The following is a 20,280-nucleotide window of genomic DNA, read 5'->3' on the forward strand; positions in this document are numbered from 1 at the left end:
TATTTATTTGGAGAGGTGTGTTGTAAGTTTGTTGTCAACTGGGAACATGTCTACCTGTTAGGTGTACCCTCCAATCTGACTTCTGTACCCTTCACTTCACAGAAACGACATCTGACCCCATCCCTTCACACCTTATCAAAGCACTTGCCCCAACCCTTTCTCCCTCCTTCACCACCATTTTGAATCTTTCACTCTCCAATGGCTTCTTTCACACTGCTTTTAAACATGCTCATGCCTCCCCTATCCTAAAAAAAAAACCACTCCCTTGATCCCACAGCTCCCTCCCATTGTCACTGAGTCGCTCCTACCATTCCTCTTCAAACTCCTTGAGTGAGTCATCTAAACATGCTGTCTCAAGTTTCCACTGACCCTGTCCTTTCCTGGTTCTCCTATCTCACTGGCTGTTCATTCTCGTACTCTTTTGCTACCTCCTCCTCTGCCTTCCACCCTCTAACTGTGGATGTCCCTCAGGGTTCAGTTCTGGGTCTCCTCTTCTCCATCTATATCTGCTCCCTTGGAGAGCTCATTCACTTGCATGGCTTCAACATCCACTTTTTTGCAGATGATTCCCAAATTTACACCTCTCCCTCTCTGCAGTCTTGCATTTCCTCTCGTCTTCAGATATCCTGCTATCACCTCAAATTTAACATGTCCAGAACAGAACTCCATCCAAACCTCATCCTCCCCGAGCTTGCACATTACTGTAGACAGCACCACCATCCTTCCTGTCTCTCAAGCCTGTAATTTTGACATTATACTGGATTCCTCTCTCATTCAACCCAAATATTCAGTCTATCACTATACTCTCAGTTCAGCCTTCACAACATTGCTAAAATCCACCCTTTCCGCTCCATCCAAACTGCTTCCACATTAATCCAAGCATTTATCCTATCCCCCACCTTGATTACTCTATCACCCTTCTTGCTGACCTCCCTGCCTCCGGACTCTCCCTACTCCCATCCATATTTCACTCTGCTGCCCAGATCATTTTTCTGCAAAAGCATTTGGTCCATGTTTCCCCACTCCTCAAACTCTAGTGGTTGCCCAACCATCTCCACATCAAACAGAAACTCCTTACCATCATCTTTAAAGCACTCATTCACCTTGCCCCCTCCTGCCTCACTTAGTTGCTCTCCTACTACAACCTAACCTGCACACTTTATTCCTTTATTACCAACCTATTCACTGTACCATGATGTCATCTATCTCACCACAGATCACTCACCTAAATCCTGCCTCTGGCCTGGAGTGCCCTCCCTCCTCATATCTGGCAGACAACTACTCTCCCTGCGTTCGTTGCCTTAAAGAAGGTACATCTCCTCCAAGAAGCCTTCCCAGACTAAGCCCTCATTTCCTCTTCTCCCACCTTCTTTGTCATTCTGATTTGCTCTCTTTACTCACTCTTCCCTCAGCCCCACAGAATTTATGTACATATCTGTCGATGTCTATCTCACCCTCTAGACTGTCAGCTCATTGTGCTTAGGGAATCTGTTTGCTAACTCTGTCATATGATAATATTGTATTCTCCCAAGTGCTTAGTACAGTGCTCAGCACACAAGAAGTGTGCAATAAATATGATTGATTGCTCACAGGGTTTTATTGGACTCATTTTTATAAGCTGTTGTCTTAACGAAGGCTGAGAGTGCTTATGACCAATTCAAAGTATATCTACTTCCCAACAACGTTTTATTGGGATAGGAACAAAAACTGCTGCAGGGAATGGATTTTTGGCCTAGCTTTGGTTCCATTTACCATACAGACTAGAGCCCAATGAATCTTGCCTCATCTCCCATAGAGTCTTTTACTGGGACCATTTTTGAACCTTTCAGACTCTCCGTTATTTTTCCAGTCCTGTCAGAGTATGTGAGCGTTTTGTCCTCTTAGCTAATGTGACATTTATGGGTATCAAGAATTTAATGCTGTCTGATGTCCAATTGCTGACCTTGATCTGCTGCTACAACTTTTTCCTTCTTTAGTAGCTGCACCAACTAACTTGCCTTGAAATATTTTCTTGGTTCAAGTTAAGATTTCATATACTAAAATGGGTGTAAACATATTCAGTGCTGGAAGTAGCTGGAATGCCCCTGCTGATCTCAGTGCCCCCTCCCCAAAGTCTGCTTGCTTCTGGAGGTGGAAAGTAGCAGGGACCCCTGATGCTCTGGTTAGAAATTTTATTAAATTTCAGAATTGACTATAGTGCGTTTCAAGAGTCGAGACTGCCATTCTAACAGTTTTCAAGAGCCCATTGCAGCATTTGCTTTTCAAGATCAGGCTGGTGATTAGAGCCTATTTCTCATGGAACATTTGCTTTCAGGCATTCTCTTCAGAGCAGATTCATACTTTGCCCACTCTCTCTCACCAGTGTTTCCACTTCCTGTAAGTTCACTCACTATATTTCTTTGAGCTAGGAACTTTATGCCTTTTCGCCTGAAACCCTCCATGTGCCTTGTGCTGATTCCATTATGCAGAGGGACCTGTGAAGGGATTTCTTTTTGGTTTTGGACAACACATTTCTACATATCTCCTACCCCAGTTGACCCCATCTGTGGTTTGTTTTGGAAAGCTGGGTCATAAACTTCTCCTAATAACATGTTCCTACCTGTATTTACTAAGCCACTGAGCTATTCTCCTTTTTCAGAGAATGAAGAAGTTTGATTAGTGAAGTGAGTGTAAATTTCAGTTTTTTTTTTTTTTTAGTTGAAAAATTGGGGTTGTCTTTTTTGTCATGTTGACTTGTCATCACCACCTTTTCCAGATAATGTTGCCTGTTCACGTTTTAAGCATTTATTTATGCCTTAGATGGCTTGAGACAGACTTATCTGGAGATTTTGAAGAAGTGAACAAATAAAGATCGAAGGCACGATAGGGGAAGGAAAGTCCGGCAAAAACTAGAAAGTTTAAGACAAAAACTATTCATGGTTTTACTTTGCCCTCATATTCCTATATGGGATCCAGAGGAAATGAATAAGGAAAATGTTGGGTTCACAGCAGAAGTCTTATTCTCTTTCTATTTCTACAATTTCTAAACAAATATAAAACCCCCCACTAATACATATTTGGGATGTAAATGTATTTTATGAGAGTTGAGTAGCAATAAGGGGTAAGACTGAAAATCATCTCGCTTCTGGCTTGCTGGGGTTTTCAAGAGTTGTAAGAACCATGGAGCTTGAGTGCTCTTGAGCTGGAATAGGGAAATGCCTCCTGGTATAGCATGAGTATGGCCTACTGGGTAAAAGCACAGGCTTGGAAGGACCTGGGTTCTAATCACAGCTCTACCACTTGCCTGATGTGTGACCTTCTCTGTGCTTCAGTTTCCTCAGCTATAAAATGGGGATTCAATACTTGTTCTTCCTCCTCCTTGACTGTGAGGCCCACGTGGGATGGGGACTGTGTCCCACTTGATTAGAATGGTGCTTGACACATAGTGTGTAACAAATATAAAAAAAAAAGATTCAGGGGGATTGGAAAAAAGGGAAGATAAAGTTTGCTTGAATGGGCAGGGACCAAGTCTACCATCTCTGTTGTGTTGCACTCTCCCAAGTGCTTTTTTAGTGTTCTGTACACAGTGAGCACTCAGTCATTCATTCATTCAATCATATTTATTGAGCGTTTACTATGTTCAGAGCACTGTACTAAGCGCTTGGGAGAGTACAATATAAAAATAATCAGGCACATTGCCTGCCCACAAATACTGATCGATTTAATACATTGATATTATATTGTATTAATACATTGGTAAGTGGTCTTTAGAAGCCCAAATGACTTGACTTAGATTAGCATATTTTGGACACATAATCAGAGGGACTAATTATCTGGAAAAGACACTAATGCTAGGAAAAGCCCAGGGAAAACATGGAAGAGACAGCCAGATGGATAGACGCCATAACAACAGTAATGGAAGAACCATTAGAAAGGTTGTGGATTATGGCAGAGGACAGAACATTCTGTAGAAAGTATATCCATGAAGTTGCTATGAATAGGAAATGACTCGACAGGACTTAATAATAATATTGTTGATTAATACACACTGGGCAGTAGAAAGAGGAAAAGCAGTTAAATGTTCAGGGCAGGTGGAAAAAAGACCTTGAAGCCAAGGGTGAAGATCTTGGGTCTAATGTACAGGACAAAAGGAAACCATTGCAGGAGTTTCTGAAGGGTTGTCATGTGGTTGAGGAAGAGATCAGAGAAGAAAAATAGGATTTGCTGGATTAAGCTATCAAGGGAAGTTTTTAATAATATTAGCAAAAGATATTGTGCTTGGGACTATTGTGAGATGTGCACACTGATACCCAGGGCCAGATAGCCCACACACCTAGCCATTCATGCATCCACACACCCAGATTAAGTAGATTTTAAACTCCTTGAGGGCAGGGACCTGGTCTTTCACCTAGTGTCACACTCTTGCACACTATAGATGCTAACTTAATAAATGCTGTTGATGTTGTTACTGTTGACAGAGGCTCCCACGCACACAGACATCTGCTTTATTTGGCAGCAGCGGGAAGGGAAGAGTCAGCTTGGCTGCCCCTCTCCTCACTGCTTAGGGTTCAGTTTGGGAAGAAAGGGAGAGACAGTAGGGGAAGAGTTAGGGACAGGTGATGAGGTGAGGGAAAAGTCCTGGACTTGGAGAAGGAGGGAAAGGAAATCTCAAGCCAGTGGGGAAGGAAAAGGGGAGGCCCGAATTAGGGTTGGGGGTAAGGGGAAGTTGGGTAACCAAGGGAGTGGGGTAGGAAAGAAGAGTGGTCTCTGAGGGAAAGCAGGGGCAGAAGGGAGAGGCAGAGGTGGCTAGAGGTTCATGGGCAGGCAATGGCATAGTGGATAGAGCCTGGGCCTAGGAGTCAGAAGGTCATGGGTTCTAATCCCGGCTCCGGCACACTGTGTGACCTTGAGCAAGTCACTTCACTTCTCTGGGCCTCAGTTACCTCATCTGTCAAATGGGAATTGATACTGTGAGCCCCCCATGGGACAGGGACTATGTCCAACCCAATTTGCTTGTATCCACTCCAGTGTTTAGTACAGTGCCTGGCACTTGATTCTATTTAGTTGCCATTGTTTTTACGAGATGTTCTTCCCCTTGACTCTATTGCCATTGTTCTTATCTGTCCGTCTCCCCCGATTAGACTGTAAGCCCGTCAAACGGCAGGGACTGTCTCTATCTGTTGCCGACTTGTTCATTCCAAGCGCTTAGTACAGTGCTCTGCACATAGTAAGTGCTCAATAAATACTATTGAATGAATGAACATAGTAAGCACGTAACAAATGCCAGAATTAATATTATTATTGTTATACTTGAACTGTACTGCTGCCTTTTAGGTGGCTCCCAGGGTTGAAAGTGGGAGCAGAGGTGGCTACAGATTAAGGGTGGGCATCTACTCGAACTGCACTGCTCCCTACTGCCTTTGCCTTTTGGGTGGCCCTCAGGGCTGAAAGCGCTTTGCGGGGTGGTGGGGGGGCGGGGAGAGGGGAGAACGGGAGAAGCAGCGTGTCTAAGTGGTTAGAGCACAGGCTTGGGAGTCAGAGGACGTGGGTTCTAATTCCTGCTCTGCCACTTGTCTGCTGTGTGACCTTGGGCAAGCCACTTAACTTCTCTTGCCCCAGCTCCCTCATCTGTAAAATGGGGATTAAGACTGTGAGCCCCAAGTGGGACAACTTGATTACCTTGTATCTACCCCAGGGTTTAGTATGGTGCTTAGAACATAAGCACTTAATAAATACCATAATAGTAATTATTATTATTATTATTAGGGGAGGTATTCCCAGTGTTAGTCTCTTCTTACGTCTGTGGGAGTTAGGGCTGAGACTGCAGCAGACTTATCGAAGCCTGATGAAGGCCATAACAGGACTGGGAACTGGGCCCTCCCTGGCAAGTGATTATGGTTATGGTGTTTATTAGGCACATTAATTATAATGGTTTTGTTAAGTGCTTATGTGCCGAGTACTGAACTAAGCACTAGGCTAGGTAGACAGTAATCTTCTGTCCCCCATGGGGCATCCCAGTCTGAGGAGGGAGAGCAGGTATTTTACAGATAAGGAAACTGAGGTTCAGAGAAGTGACTTACCTTGGTACCGGCACTGTTCTAAGCTCTGAGGTAGATACAAGTTAATCATGTTGGACACAATCCCTGTCCCTCTTGGGGCTCACAGTCCAAGTAGATGGGGCCACAGGCTAATTAAATCCCTATTTTACAGATGTGGTAACTGAGGCACCGGGAAGTTCAGTGACTTGCCCGTGATCACATAGCAGGTGACTGATAGGGCTGGGATTAGAACCCAGACCCTCTGACTCCCAAATGAGTGTTCTTTCTTCTAGGCCGTGCAGCTATGCCTCTCCCAGAGGACCAAATGTCTTATCCTCCCACAACTCACTGACCTGATGGCCTCCCCTCTGCCCACACTCCCCCTTTGCCAGGCAAGGGACCCCAATCTGGCTGCCCCCTTCCTGCCCCCCCCGCCCTCCACAGGATCTGATACAGACCCTGGCCCACCTGGGACTCACAGTCCAAGAAGAAAGATATCCCTGTTTTGCAGGTGAGAAAATTGAAGGACACAGAGGTTGAAATGATTTGCCCAATTCCTCACAACAGAGTAGTAGCAGATTTGGAAGTAGAACCCGAGCCTCCTGACTCCCAGTTCCTTACTGTTTTCTCTAGCTCATGCTGCCTCATGTGACTGCAACCCTGCTGCTCCCCCAGGACCTGGGCTGAGGCAGGCAAGAAGATGCCTGTGAGCCTGTCAGTGCTCTTCGTGGAGATCGAGACAGCAATCCTCCACTTTTTTCCTCCCTGTCACCTTTCCCTTCTCTTTCCTTCCCTCCCCTCTTGTACATGGATCTGGAGTGTTTTAGGAGGATGGAGAGCTGCCAGAAGGTGAAGGGATGGACTCGATTTCTGCCATTCCTTTCCAGGGCTGTGATCCAGTGAACAGTTGCACATTTGAAGGACGGGAGCGAGGAAATTAAAAGGTTAAATTGATCACAGAGCATTACCTCACAGATATCCCTGTGAAATGGTGGCGGCAGAATGCCATTAGACTCTCTAATCTCATTTCTCTCATGCTGTCTTTTCTTGGAGCTCCAGCAAATAGTGCTCTGGGAGGCATTCAGTTCCGACGAAAGGATGTGTGTGTGTGGGGGGGGGGGAGGGCGGAGGTGCTGAAACACCACAAGCCACCCCCTTCTTCCTGAAAATGCCGTCCCCTAATCATTTAGAAACAGTAGCCCTTCTCTAAGAAGGATGGAAGTGTGACCATTGCAGGTATCATTGTAAATAGGATCGGAAACATTTCTGATGGGACTGCCATTATTGTGCAGTTTCTATTTGGTAAAGGTTTCCTTCCATCTCAGGTTACAATTTGTATTCATGTCCATGCATTTACAGATCATCTATGCTTGATCTCAAAAACAATTCCAATTACGCATCTGAACGATTCTCGTAGGGATGCTGGCTAAAATTTAGAAAGGATTTCTTTTAAAAAATACAGCCATTTCCCCTAGGTGCAAAAATGTTTTTCATTATTCCTTTGTTTTTCCTTATTTTAAAATAGAATGTGTGTGGTTTTAGTCGAGTGATATTTTATCCAGTTTTTATTTCTGCATGATTAATATTAACTTCTGTTATTCAGCTTTGGATCAAAGGTTAATTCATATTATTCCCCAAATACATACAAGTTGAATCTTGGATTTTCTCATGGTTCCTGGAAGAATCTTATCATATAGCCATTATATCTCCTAAGTATTCTTGTGCAATACCAATATTGTTTTAGAGGAGATGGAACTCATTGAAATTTTGAGGGTTTTTTTTTTTTATAACTGAGTAGTAAAATAATAAAAGTGCCCCTTTCTCCCACGGAACTTTTAGGACAATTAAGGAGTGGCTCTTGAATGAAAGTTAATTACAGCATGCAAAATGTGCGCAAATCCGGCTCCGAGGCTGTTTCATCACATGCATCAAGTTTACTGCAGGGTTTCTGTTCCCTTCGGTGACACAGACAGCTCTCAAAAGCAATTACAAACCTCTACCAGGCTTGGAACTTTCAATCAATCACAAATGACTAAATATTTAATTTAATCAAAGCCTGTCCTTCCAGGGGATATCTGGGGCATTTTATTGTCTTGGAGAGTATGAAAGCGGGTCCGCAATGGCTGCTAGAGGTTTTGTGTGTTCAAAGAACGCTCACCCTCAGTGATGAGCTTATGCTCACAGATCTGGCTCATTCGGAATTATTTCTGTAAATTGTGGCCGGTTTTTGCAGAAGGGTTGTAGCCAGTTAGCTATGAATGGTACTGATGAAGCATTTTTGTTCCAGCTCCGTTTCGGAAGACCTAGGCTGCAGACGTGGAGAGTTCAGCCGAAAACATTATGGATCTGTGGAGCTGGTAAGTTTATATCGTCAGTTGGTTGTCAGATGTTAATTGATTTCAGTGACAGGAATGAAAATTATTGAATACATCAAATCTCTGAGTAGTCCATCAGTATAAGGATTAGGTTGGGGGAAAAAAGTCTATAAAATGGCTCTGACAATTAGAACATCTTTCAGCATTTTACTGTTTAGTTAATTTCTTTGTTACAGACCACTGATCTCATTTCCCTTCACCAGCGTGAGAATGTACAGATGTCTAATGTTTTGGACGTGTTCTAGAAGGTGCCAGTTGAAGTCGTTGTTGGACTCAAATAATTTATGCCTTGAGAGAAAGGATTTGGTGTCTTTCATCTTTGTGACAGTTTTTTTTTTACATCAGTTTTTGAAGTTAGAACATAGGCTGAATTTAATTTATAAAAAGATTTATATTGACGTTCTAATTTTCTCTGTGCCTTCATTTTCCTCATATGTAATGAAAAGTTCTGTTTCAGAGGAGGGAAATATTTTTGTATAAATAGCATCAAATGTTGAATTAGGTAAGAGTCTATAATTGACTACAAACATTTGGAATCAAATTCTCCATGATTATCAAGAAAGCTGTTGCTGCTTTACGTGGGAGGTTGTTTTTTTTAGACTGCATTTCTACATTTTAAAAGAAGTGAAGACAATTTTGCATATAATTGTAGCCAATTGTTTAGAAGGCATATCTAAATGATTGTTTTTTGCTTCCATAAATGTGAGATTATATTGATGGTATATTTTAAGCAGCATTGAAGATATTAAAGATAATTACCCGTGGCCATTTGAAAAGAACTATTTGAATCCAGTTATTTTTCTCCCAGCAATTAACAGAGGATCCAATTTCACCATTAATAATATGAATTAAATGTCACTAACAATATCTTTATTTCCTAAATTAATTTAGTAATAGAAAATTAAATTAGGTTTGAAATCAGGACTAATGGTTATGATTTGGCAGAATTTAACTTTAGGAACTATTTAGACATTTCTGATTTCTAACAAAATCTAATAAAGTATTCCTTTACTTTTGGAAACTTTGCAGAACAATCCACATGTCTTGCAGATTTGAATATAAGGTGAAGTTGTAAAGGGATCTTAAAGTTAAATATAATGTGATTTATTTTCTGCTTTATTCAATGTCAAAGTTATTGCTCTTTTGAATGAAATATTGTTAGGAGTTATATTGATTCGCCATTATTAAGTCCCCCCAAATTTTCCTATCGGCTATTCAGGTACTACTTCATAGATGTGCTTAATTTGTGAAATGGTAAAATCACTTCCATGCTCGTAGCATAGAACTGTAGCATCTTTTGGGAATATACTCTTTTGAGGGGTGGGGAGGACGACAAACATGGAAAAAAATGCTTTCTGAAGACTTCTAGAAAAGGATGTGATGGCTTTACCCATTTGATGCTTCTATCACATCCTTTGGTCAAAGGTGATACTACTAACAATAAGATCCTAACCCCGATGATTGAAAAGACCAACGTGTGACCAACGTGCCTTGTCACTGTCTTTACGTCAGGATCGGTGCTTTTTATTTGAACGGGTAGATACAAGATAATCACACTGTTCCATATTGGGCTCACAGTTTAAGTCAGGGGGAACAGGTATTGAATCCCTCTTTACAGATAAGGAAAACTGAGGCACAAAGAAGTTGTGACCTGCTCAAGGTTATACAGCAGGCAAATGGCAGAGCTGGGATTAGAACTCAGGTCCTCTAACCCTCAGGCCCATGCTCTTTCCACTAGGCCATGTAGCTCCTCTAAATTTTTCTAAGATAGATTCAGGAGTCCATTATAGTGTTCTGCTATCTATATAGGATTCCTTTTTTGTCTCTCTGTGATGAATAGTCTATTAAGATAATTCATCAGTGCACATTAGTACATGAGCCCATAGACTTTTGGTAATTATGAATAGAAGTTCAGCTAAGGATATAATAGCCTTCCTTGAATTTTCAGAAAGAGAAAAATCAAGGAGCTTATAAACTGAGCATATTTGGTCAGTCTGTCAAATTTAAAACAATGCATTTTTTTGTGCATAGTGGAACTGAAGTTTGGGAAGAGTTGTGGGTGGGGAAATACGATAACTTTGTAATGCCTGTACTGAAAATCTATGTTCCCTTTCTTCCTCCTGAATTCTTTACTTCTCCTACAAAGAATGACAAAAAAGAAACTGTTGGACAGGGTGTATATCTGGGGGTAGAGGGTGGGAAGTCAAACCTTTTAAAGACTCTCTGGCTTCCATTTTTCTCCAAAGCTCTGTTTTAGCAAAGGGAAAATTTTATCGCAAATATCCTAGCTATGGATTTTATGGCATATGCTCAGTTGGAATTTGTGGTCAAAGACCCATTCCTTGAAAATTATAGAAGTCAAAAATTAATTGGCTAGTAATTAGCTTGACATTAACAATTATAGCAGTAGTCTGTTGGGAGACATCAAGAGCAAAAAACCAGTCTGCCCTATGGTAGTCAAGAAAAGCACAGCATAATGAGTGAAGAACCCAATTGGTTTTTTTTGTTTTTTTTTTTACCAAGACTAAATCAATACTGCTAGCTTGTTGTGGGCAGGGAATGTTTACCAACTCTGTTGTGTCATTGTCTCCCAAGTGGTTAGTACAGTGCTCTACATACAGTAAGCGCTTGATAAATACAATTAACTGATGTCAGGAACACAGTGAACAGAAAAGAACCACATCCATGTGTGTGGAAGAGCCTTGGTCAGATCTCCTAGAACCAAATTGATTGCATACTGAAGGACACAAAAATAATTTTCTACTGTAACTCAAAATCTACTGTAAGCCATTGCATATTATTAAGGGCCCACTTTATGAGAAGCACTGTACTAAGTACTTGGGAGTGCATGATATAATTTGAGTAGACATGAACCTGACTATCAAGGAGATTTTAACATAGTGGGGAAAACAGACACTAAATAATTTACCAAGAGGAAGAAGGAAAAGGAGATGGGTACATGATTTACTGCTAACGGTTCTGAAAAATACATACATGAGAAGCAGCATGGCTCAGTGGAAAAAGCACGGGCTTAGGAGTAGAGATCACGGGTTCTAATTCCGACTCCACCACTTGTCAGCTCTGTGACTTTGCGCAAGTCACAACTTCTCTGTGCCTCAGTTCCCTCATCTGCAAAATGGGGGTTAAGACTGTGAGCCCCACGTGGGACAACCTGATCACCTTGTATCCACCCCAGCGCTTAGAACAGTGCTTTGCACATAGTAAGCGCTTAACAAATACCATAATCATTATTATTATTGTACAGAAGTGCTACAGGAAATTGAGAGAATTTAAGTGCTTAGTTGGCATGGTAAAGCTGAAGAGACTGATGTGGGTATATAAACTGGGGAGATTAGAAATTAATTCAGGAAGGCCTCCTGGAGAGGTGATTTCCGAAGAGTTTTGAAGATGGGGAGAGCTGTGGACAGTTGGATATGAAGAGGGAGGAAGCTCCAGGTAGAGGAGGATTCCCTGACCAGTCCCTTGTTTCCCCACCTTTTCACCCTCCTTTCTGCTTCACCTAGGCACTTAGGTCTATACTCCATAAGCAGTTTGATTCTTTTCCCACCCCACATAAGCCTTAAGCATTTTGATGCTCACCCCACCCCAACAGCACCTATGTCCTTATACTCTGCCATTTTCCCTACCTAGAATTGATTTTAATGTCGGTCTCCCCCAGTTGATTGTAAGCTCCTTGAGGGCAGGAATCCTGTCTACCAACTCTTTTGTATTGTATTCTCCCAAACGTTTAGTACAGTGCTCGGCACACAGTAAGCACTTAATACATAGTGTTGATGGATGTGAGCAAGAGGTTGATGGTGGGAGAGTAAACACCAACCAAATGGTGTTTATTGAGTGTTTCTGTGTACAGAACACAGTACTAAGCACCGGGGAGAGTACAGTACAACAGAGTTGTAGACATGTTCCCTGCCCATTTCATTCTGTTCACCTCCAAGGGCGAGGGCAGGCTGCTGAATCACCTATTTGTTCACTAGATTACTTGTAGTCCTCACCCTTCTTCTTCTTCTTCTTCAGTCCATTCAAAACCTTAACTCAGAAAACTTTATTAATAATAATTATTTTATCTGTAAAATGGGAATAAAATATTTGCTCTGCCCTCCTCTTAGAATGTGAGCCCCATGTGTGATGGAGACTATGTCTGATCTCATCTTGTATCTACTCTAGTTCTTAATCCATAGTAAACACAGTAAATACCACCATTATCATTCCTACAGGCAGAACCAACTTTTCACTGAACCTTTACAATCAGCAATACCCCAACTGAAGACTGTAGTATTCCTTGAATTGTGTGAATAACTGGACTCTAAACTCGTTGTGGGCAGGGGATGGGTCTTCCAGCTCTGTTTTATTTCTCCTCCAGAAGGCCTTCCCAGACTGAGCCCCCCTTTCCCTCTGCTCCTCCTCCCCTCCCACCCTCTGCTCTTCCCCCCTTCCCCTTCTCTCAGCACTGTGCTCATTTGTATATATTATTTATTACCCTATTTATTTTGTTAATGAGGGGTGTATCTCCTTGGATTCTATTTATCTGGATGATATCTTGTTTTGTTTTGTTCTGTTTTGCTTTCCTGTCTGTCTCCTCCATTTAGACTATGAGCCTGTCATTGGGTGCGGATTGTCTCTATCTGTTGCCAAATTGTACATTCCAAGTGCTTAGTACAGTGCTCTGCACATAGTAAGTGCTCAGTAAATACTATTGAATGAATGAATAATAACAGTGGTATGTGGTAAGATGTTCATCACTGCTCTAAGCCCTGGGGTCGATACAAGTTAATCAGGTTGGACAAAGTCCCTGTCCCGCATGGGGCTTGCAGCCTACATAGGAGGAAGAACAGGTATTGAATCCCCATTTTGCATATGAGTAAACTGAGGCACAGAGAAGTTAAGTGACTTGCACAAGGTCATATAGCATACAATTGACAGTAATGTGATTAGAACCCTGGTCCTCTGACTCCCAGGCCCATGATCTTTCCATTAGGTCATACTGCTTCTTAACTTTTACCTGAAATTCCAACATATTCCTGGGGAACAAGATGTCTGATCACATATTCTCATTGTCTTAGGGGAGGATTCAGCTTCAGAATCTGTTCCTCCCATCACCCATCTCCATGTCAGTGGGAGAAGCAAAATGAAAAACTAAATATTGCCCTGCTCCAGGCAGCTAACTGAGAAGCTAAAAGACTCTCTCCAAGCTCTTTCACTTCCATCCCCAGCTCAGGACAGTTAGTGCCCAGAGGAGACTTTTTTAAAGATAACTTGTTTCCCTTTTGCAAGATGACCTCTCGCAGATTACTGAGATCGTAATAGGAAGAGTTGAAAAACTAAACTCAATTCAAATTAAACCAACTTGAATTCATGTCTCTGAAAATCACAAATTAGAACGAGGCACAGTTAATGGGCTAGATGGAGAGCAACAAAGGGTGCAAGCCGGGGTGTAGTGGGAGAATAAAGTGGACCAGTAAGAGGTAGAGAAATGATTGAGCATCTTAAGCTGTCTGGCCTAGTGGACAGAGCACGGGCCTGGGAGGCAGATGACCTGGGTTCTAATTCTGGCTCCGCCAGTTGCCAGCTGTGTGATGTAGGACAAATTATTTAACTTCTCTGTCCCTCAGTTTCCTCATCTGTAATATGGGATTCACTAACCATCCTCCCTCTTACTTAGACCCATCTGGGACAGGGACTGAATCTGACCTGATTAACTTTGTATCTACTGCAGCACTTAGAACAGTGCTTGACACTTAGTAATCACTTAAAAAGTAAATCACTTAAAAAGTAAATAATAATAATAAATAAATGGTCAGGAGTTTCTACTTATTGCAGAATAGGCTAACATTCTGATGAGTGGGAAGATGTGTATGGAACAACATTGTAGAAGTTTATCTGGGAAGCAGAGTAAAATGTAGACTTGAAGAAAAATGAGAAATTCAGTGCACCATGTGCCACAGTCAGCTGAAAAGAAATTGTCAGACTCCAAGCCATAGAAGAGCTCAGAACCATTACTTAAAAGCCAGATTAGCTATAAGATGTTTGTGGGGTATTAGACACAAAGAGCTTCAAGCATAGCTAGCAGGGGAATAAACCATGATTAATGAAATTTTTTCTTGTATGAATAACCTTCTCAGCAGAGTGACAATGATAACAAGAGACAAATATGGGGTCAAAGAGGAATTGCTGAAAGGGATGGTGAGAAGCATTCATGAAAGCTAAAGGAAAAAAAAAATGACACTTTGCAAGGGCATTTGGAAGGTGATTATGAAGCTAAGAAGAGTTCAGAAATGTATTGTGAGGTAGAAGCAGAATTGAAGAAGAGCTTGAATAAAACCAAATGTGAAATAAGGCTGAAAATGAATATCACCAGAGGCAATATAAAATGAAAATGGAGACAATTTAAATGAACAGAATGCAGGATGGCATATATTCATTTGTTCATTCAATCATTTATTGAGCACTTACTGTGTGCAGAGCACTGTACAAAGTGCTTGAAAAGTACAGTTCAGCAACAAATTAAGACAATCCCTACCCAACAATGGGCACATAGTCTAGAAGGGGGAGACAGACATCAAAACAAGTAAGCCGGCATCAATATAAAAAAATAGAATTAAAGATATATACACATCATTAATAAAATCAAATAAAAAATATGTACATATATATACACACAAGTGCTGTGGGAAAGGGAGGGAGGTAGAGCAGAGGGAGGGAGTTGGGAACAATCTGGTTTCCTCTAAAATTATATTCAACCATAGAGCCAGTTCTCTGAATAATTTTGGAGGACTTTGAATGTTCTGCACAAAGTGAAATGCGGAATGTGCCCAGGCATGGCCAACATAGGGCTGAACTTTCTCAAAGTAAGAAGCACCCCTTCTGTGCCAAGTTTTGTGTTAAAGACTGGGGTATATAGGAGATCATCAGATCAAACATAGTCTCAATCCCTCATGGATCTCATGTCTAAGAGGGAGGAAGAATGGACGTTTTTTTTCCCAGAAGCAGAGTGGTCTAATGGGAGTCAGAAGAACCTGGGTTCTCATCTCAGCTCTGCCATTTGCTGTGTGACTTTGGGCATGTTACTTCATTTCTCTGTGCCTCAGTTATCCTGTCCCTAAAATGGGGATTAATATTGTGAGCCTCATGTGGGACATGGAATGTGTCCAATCTGATTGGCTTGCATCTACCCCAGTGCTTAGTAATAATAATAATAATGTTGGTATTTGTTAAGCGCTTACAATGTGCCGAGCACTGTTCTAAGCACTGGGGGGTTACAGGGTAATCAGGTTGTCCCACGTGAGGCTCACAGGTAATCCCCATTTTACAGATGAGGGAACTGAGGCACAGAGAAGTTAAGTGACTCGCCCACAGTCACACAGCTGACAAGTGGCAGATCTGGGATTTGAACTCATGACCTCTGACTCCCAAGCCCGGGCTCTTTCCACTGAGCCACGCTGCTTCTCTAGTACAGTGCTTGGGACATAGTAAGCATTTAACAAATACCATTAAAAAGATTCAGATGAAGAAACTGAGGTGAATAAAGGTTACGTGACTTTTCTAGCAGGCAAGTGGTGGTCAGAACTAGAATCCGGGTCTCCTGCCTCCTCATTTCAGGCCATGCAGACCTCCCATACATCAAGAATAAGCATAGTGTGATTACTGGAAGAGAACAGACAATGATTTTGATGGAGAAAACAGAGGGGATAGTTCTTTAAAACTACCATCCAGGAAATCTCTCAAATTATTTGGGAGCCTTCATCAGAATCACAGGGGAAAAAAAGGAAGTATAGAGAATGACCTTGAACTATAGAGGGCAAACCAGATTTCACATAGGAGATATTTATTCTTAGTAGGTGCACTACTGAGGTTGAGCTTGGAAGCTTGAGTATGTTCCATTCCATACTGTGGGCATGAAGGGACCTACATCTGCTAGTAGGGCAGGTTGTCAAAACATTCATGTTTCCTTGGGAGAGACAGCCAAGAGACGGATGGGAAGTAGGAAAATCTCCCTTAGGCCTTTAGCCTTCTGGGAAATATAGTTCCCTAATTCCCCAGATGCCCTGGGATAGGTACATTTAATAAAAGGTCTCCAGGTGAGGTCTCTTTCTCCCTCTCCCTGTCTTGGACTCCTGGGCTGGCTGCCTCCTCTGAGACATAGTCTTGGGTAAGGACTTTCTGTGAGCAGTGTGTGTATGCTCTTGAGACCTTGCTCGATCTAAAACCTTTATATGTTGTTAAAAAAAAAAAAAAAGTGTTGCTAATATGCTACAGATTTGAAAGTTGGATCCTCATCAATCAACCAGTGGTGTTTATTGAACACTTATTTTCAGAGCATTGTATTAAGTACTTGGAGAGTTCAGTACAACAGAATTGGTAGACACGTTCCCTGCCCACAAGGAGCTTGCAGTTTAGAGGCTTATTCCTGGAATTTAGATTTTATTCTAGCTTTCTCCTCCATCAGTCAATCAATTGATTGACAAGTGGTGGAGTAGGGATTAGAACCCATGACTTTCTGACTCCCAGGCCCAAGGTCTATCCACTTGTTTGCTGTGTGACCCTGGGCAGCTCACTTAACTTCTCTGTACTTCAGTTATCTCATCTGTAAAATGGGGATTGACTGTGAGCTCCTTTTGGGACAGGGACTACGTCCAACCAGATTAATTTGTATCTACCTCAGTGCTTTGAACAGTGCATGACCCATAGTAAACACATAACAAATACTATTATTATTATCGTTATCAGTAGTGTTATTACAATACAACAGAGTTAGCAAACACATTTTCTGCCCACAACAAGCTTTCAGTCCGGAGGGGGAGGCAGATATTACTATAAATAAGAAATTTATAGTATATAATTTAAAAGTATGTGCCTAAGAACTGTGGGGTTAAGGGGGAGGTGAATATCAAATTCTCAGAGGTCACATAGTAAGCGCTTGGATCAACCTAGTAACAGTTTGGATGGAGAGGAAAGGGCAGGTTTAGCAGTGTTGTGACGGTAGAAGCCACAGGATTTGGTGACATTGAAAATGTGGCTGAAATGAGAGATATGAGTCAAGGACATTGCCAAGGTAACAGAATTGTGAGATAGGAAGGATAGTTGTATTGTCTACAGTGATGGGAAAGTCAGGGGGAGGACAGGGTTTGGGTGGGGTTAGGTTTTGGATATATTTAGTTTATTAGTGCTATAATCCTATTCTGCCCTTTTCCCCTTGCACTTTGGAATTCAACTCCTTTAGATATTCCAGCTCCAATTATGTGAGAGTGAATCACAGGACTGTGCCTTTCGGGTCCTCACTGTGAATCTGTAGGTATTGACCAAGTCGTAAGACATTTTCACATTCTTGCAGTCAAAGAACATCTCGGCTCTGCTTCTGGTACCCAGGGACAGACTAGCTCAATCATTCAGTTGTATTTATTGATCACGTACTGTGTGCAGAGCACTGTACTAAGTGCTTGGGAGAGTGGGTATAAATGATCCCTGTCTCTAAGCAGCTTGCAGACAAGAGGGGGAGACAGATATGAAAATAAATTCCAAATGGATATACCTAAGTGCTGTGGGGAAAGGGGAGGGGAGAATATCAAAATGCTTGAGAGGAATAGACCCAAATGTGTGGGTGACAGAGAAGTGAGAGCTAAGACAAGGAAGTGAAGCTAACTGTGACTAATGGCCCACCCGGAAAAAGTGGGTAGCTGCATGGGGTCGACCAGATAACTTCCATTATCAAGGGGACCTTAGAGTCCTTGACCTCTGCACCGCCTTCCCCGCTGCCCCCATCTCCAATCCTGGCACTGTGTCCATATGTAGTGGCCTATCCCGCCCCATGACAACTAGCATTCTTTCTTTTAAACTGTTCTACAAAGCCCCATAGAACCAGTCAACCAATCAGTCATCTAATCAGGGGTATTTATTGAGTGCTTACTGTGTGCAGGGCACTGTACTAGGCACTGGGGACAGTACAGAGGAGCAGAGGAGCAGCATGGCCTAGTGGCAAGAGCACGGGCTTGGGAGTCAGAGGTCGTGGGTCCTAATCCCGGTTTCACCACTTGTCTGCTCTGTGGCCTTGAGCAAGTCACTTAACTTTTCTGTGCCTCAGCTCCCTCGTCTGTAAAATGGGGATTGAGACTGTGAGCCCCACATGGAATAATCTGATTACCTTGTATTTACCCCAGCACTTAAAACAGTGCTTGGCGCATAGTAAGTGCTTAATAAATGCTATCATTATTATTACTGTTATATAGCAATTGCCTTTTCCTGCCCACAAGGAGCTTACAGTCTCCCGATTGATGTTAAAATAAATTATAAATGTATGTATCAGTGCTGTGGAGATGAGGCTATGGTAAATATCAAGTGATTAAAGGATACAGATCCAAATACCTAGACATTTTTAGCCAGTCTGTTATTTCACAGTTATTTTAAAGCCAGTTCCTTTAAAAATGAATTTATCAAATCTTGTAGCCTATCTCTTGCTTCTGGAATTAAAAGCTTATGACATTATTCAGAGTTTGGGTTTTCTGGACCTGGGTTTCTTTTCCAGTGTCCTTCTTTCTTTTTTTTTTTTTTTTTAAAAAAAAAAGAACAAAAAAACCCCAACAGCAAAACAATTTGGAATCCAAGAGTTTATCATTTTCCCTTCAGATGCTGGCTGACTTGTCCTTCTTGTTTTTTGTTTCTGGTAAAGTAACTCTGCAAAGTAACTCTACTGTAATTGTTATTAAATATACTGTTTCCTAGAACAGTTGTACGAACACAAAATGGGTGTGTGTTTTTGATAAAGAAATTTTTAAAAAAATACATCTTTGGTAAGAAATGGGGTTTTCAGGTGCCCATATCAGAGCATTTTATTTTTGAAAATTAAAAATGAGAAGCAGCATGGCATAGTGGATAAAGTGTAGGTCTGGGAGTCATGGGTTCTAAACCTGGTTCCACTTGTCTGCTGGGTGACCTTGGGCAATCCACTTCACTTCTCTGGGCCTCAGTTACCTCATCTGTAAAATGGGGATTGAGACTGTAAGCCCCTCATGGGACAGGGACTGTGTCCAACTCCATTTGCTTGTATCGACCTCATAGCTTAGTACAGTGCATGGCACATAGTAAGTGCTTAACAAATACCATCATTATTTGAAAATATTTTTAAGCTATCTGAAGTATAAATTTTACCAAATTGACCTCCCTAATTTTCAGTTCTTGCCCTTCTGAATAAATCTCTGCAGAAAGACATGATCATTTAACAATTGCATTTCCAGCACTTTAAAGAAGAAGTCACTGATTCTAGATGGCAAGGAATTTTGATGATTGGGGATTGTGTTATGTTTTTGGCACTAGAAAGAAGTAGATGTGGAAGCTATTAAAATGCCAATAAAAATGTAGAGAAACATCTGCGTGCTGTTTCTAGAGGTAGTGCTGAACGGCACAGGGTTAGATTTACTTGGAAATGAGATTCTGAAAATTGTATCATGTTTTGGAGAAGAGAGAAGCAGCGTGGCCTAGTGGAGAAAGCACAAGCCTGGGAGTCAAAAGTACCTGGGTTCTAATCCCAATTTTACCAGCTGCTGCTGCTGTAGCCATGGGCAAATCACTTAACTTCTCTGTGTCTCAGTTACCTCATCTGTAAAATGGAGATAGCAGTTCTCCCTCCCACTACGACTGTGAGCCCCATGCAGGACAGGGACTGCATCCGACCTAATTAATTTGTACCTGTCTCAGCGCTTAGAACAGTGATTGACACATAGTAAGCGCTTAACAAATACCATAAAAAGATATGTTATACAATTCTAATTGCTGCATATTATTTTACTTAATACTTGAACTGTTTCTCTTTATGTACTTTTTATTTTCCAGTATAATCCCCAATTGATTGCAACCATCTTTAATCATATTATCCCAAC

At 41.7% G+C, this 20,280-nt stretch overlaps 1 protein-coding gene across 2 annotated transcripts in view; it reads left to right on the top strand.

The window, feature by feature from the left end:
* The window catches only part of GARNL3 (GTPase activating Rap/RanGAP domain like 3), a 160,870-nt gene that overhangs the window by 46,499 nt on the left and 94,091 nt on the right, over window positions 1-20,280 (top strand). For both annotated transcript variants that reach the window (XM_029062881.2, XM_029062882.2), the window contains exon 3: window positions 8,305-8,374. In XM_029062881.2, the coding sequence (XP_028918714.1) occupies window positions 8,305-8,374 (70 nt within the window). The remainder of the gene's footprint in view (window positions 1-8,304; window positions 8,375-20,280) is intronic.

The sequence above is a fragment of the Ornithorhynchus anatinus genome, chromosome 4, assembly GCF_004115215.2.
Source record: "Ornithorhynchus anatinus isolate Pmale09 chromosome 4, mOrnAna1.pri.v4, whole genome shotgun sequence".
Taxonomy (NCBI): domain Eukaryota; kingdom Metazoa; phylum Chordata; class Mammalia; order Monotremata; family Ornithorhynchidae; genus Ornithorhynchus; species Ornithorhynchus anatinus.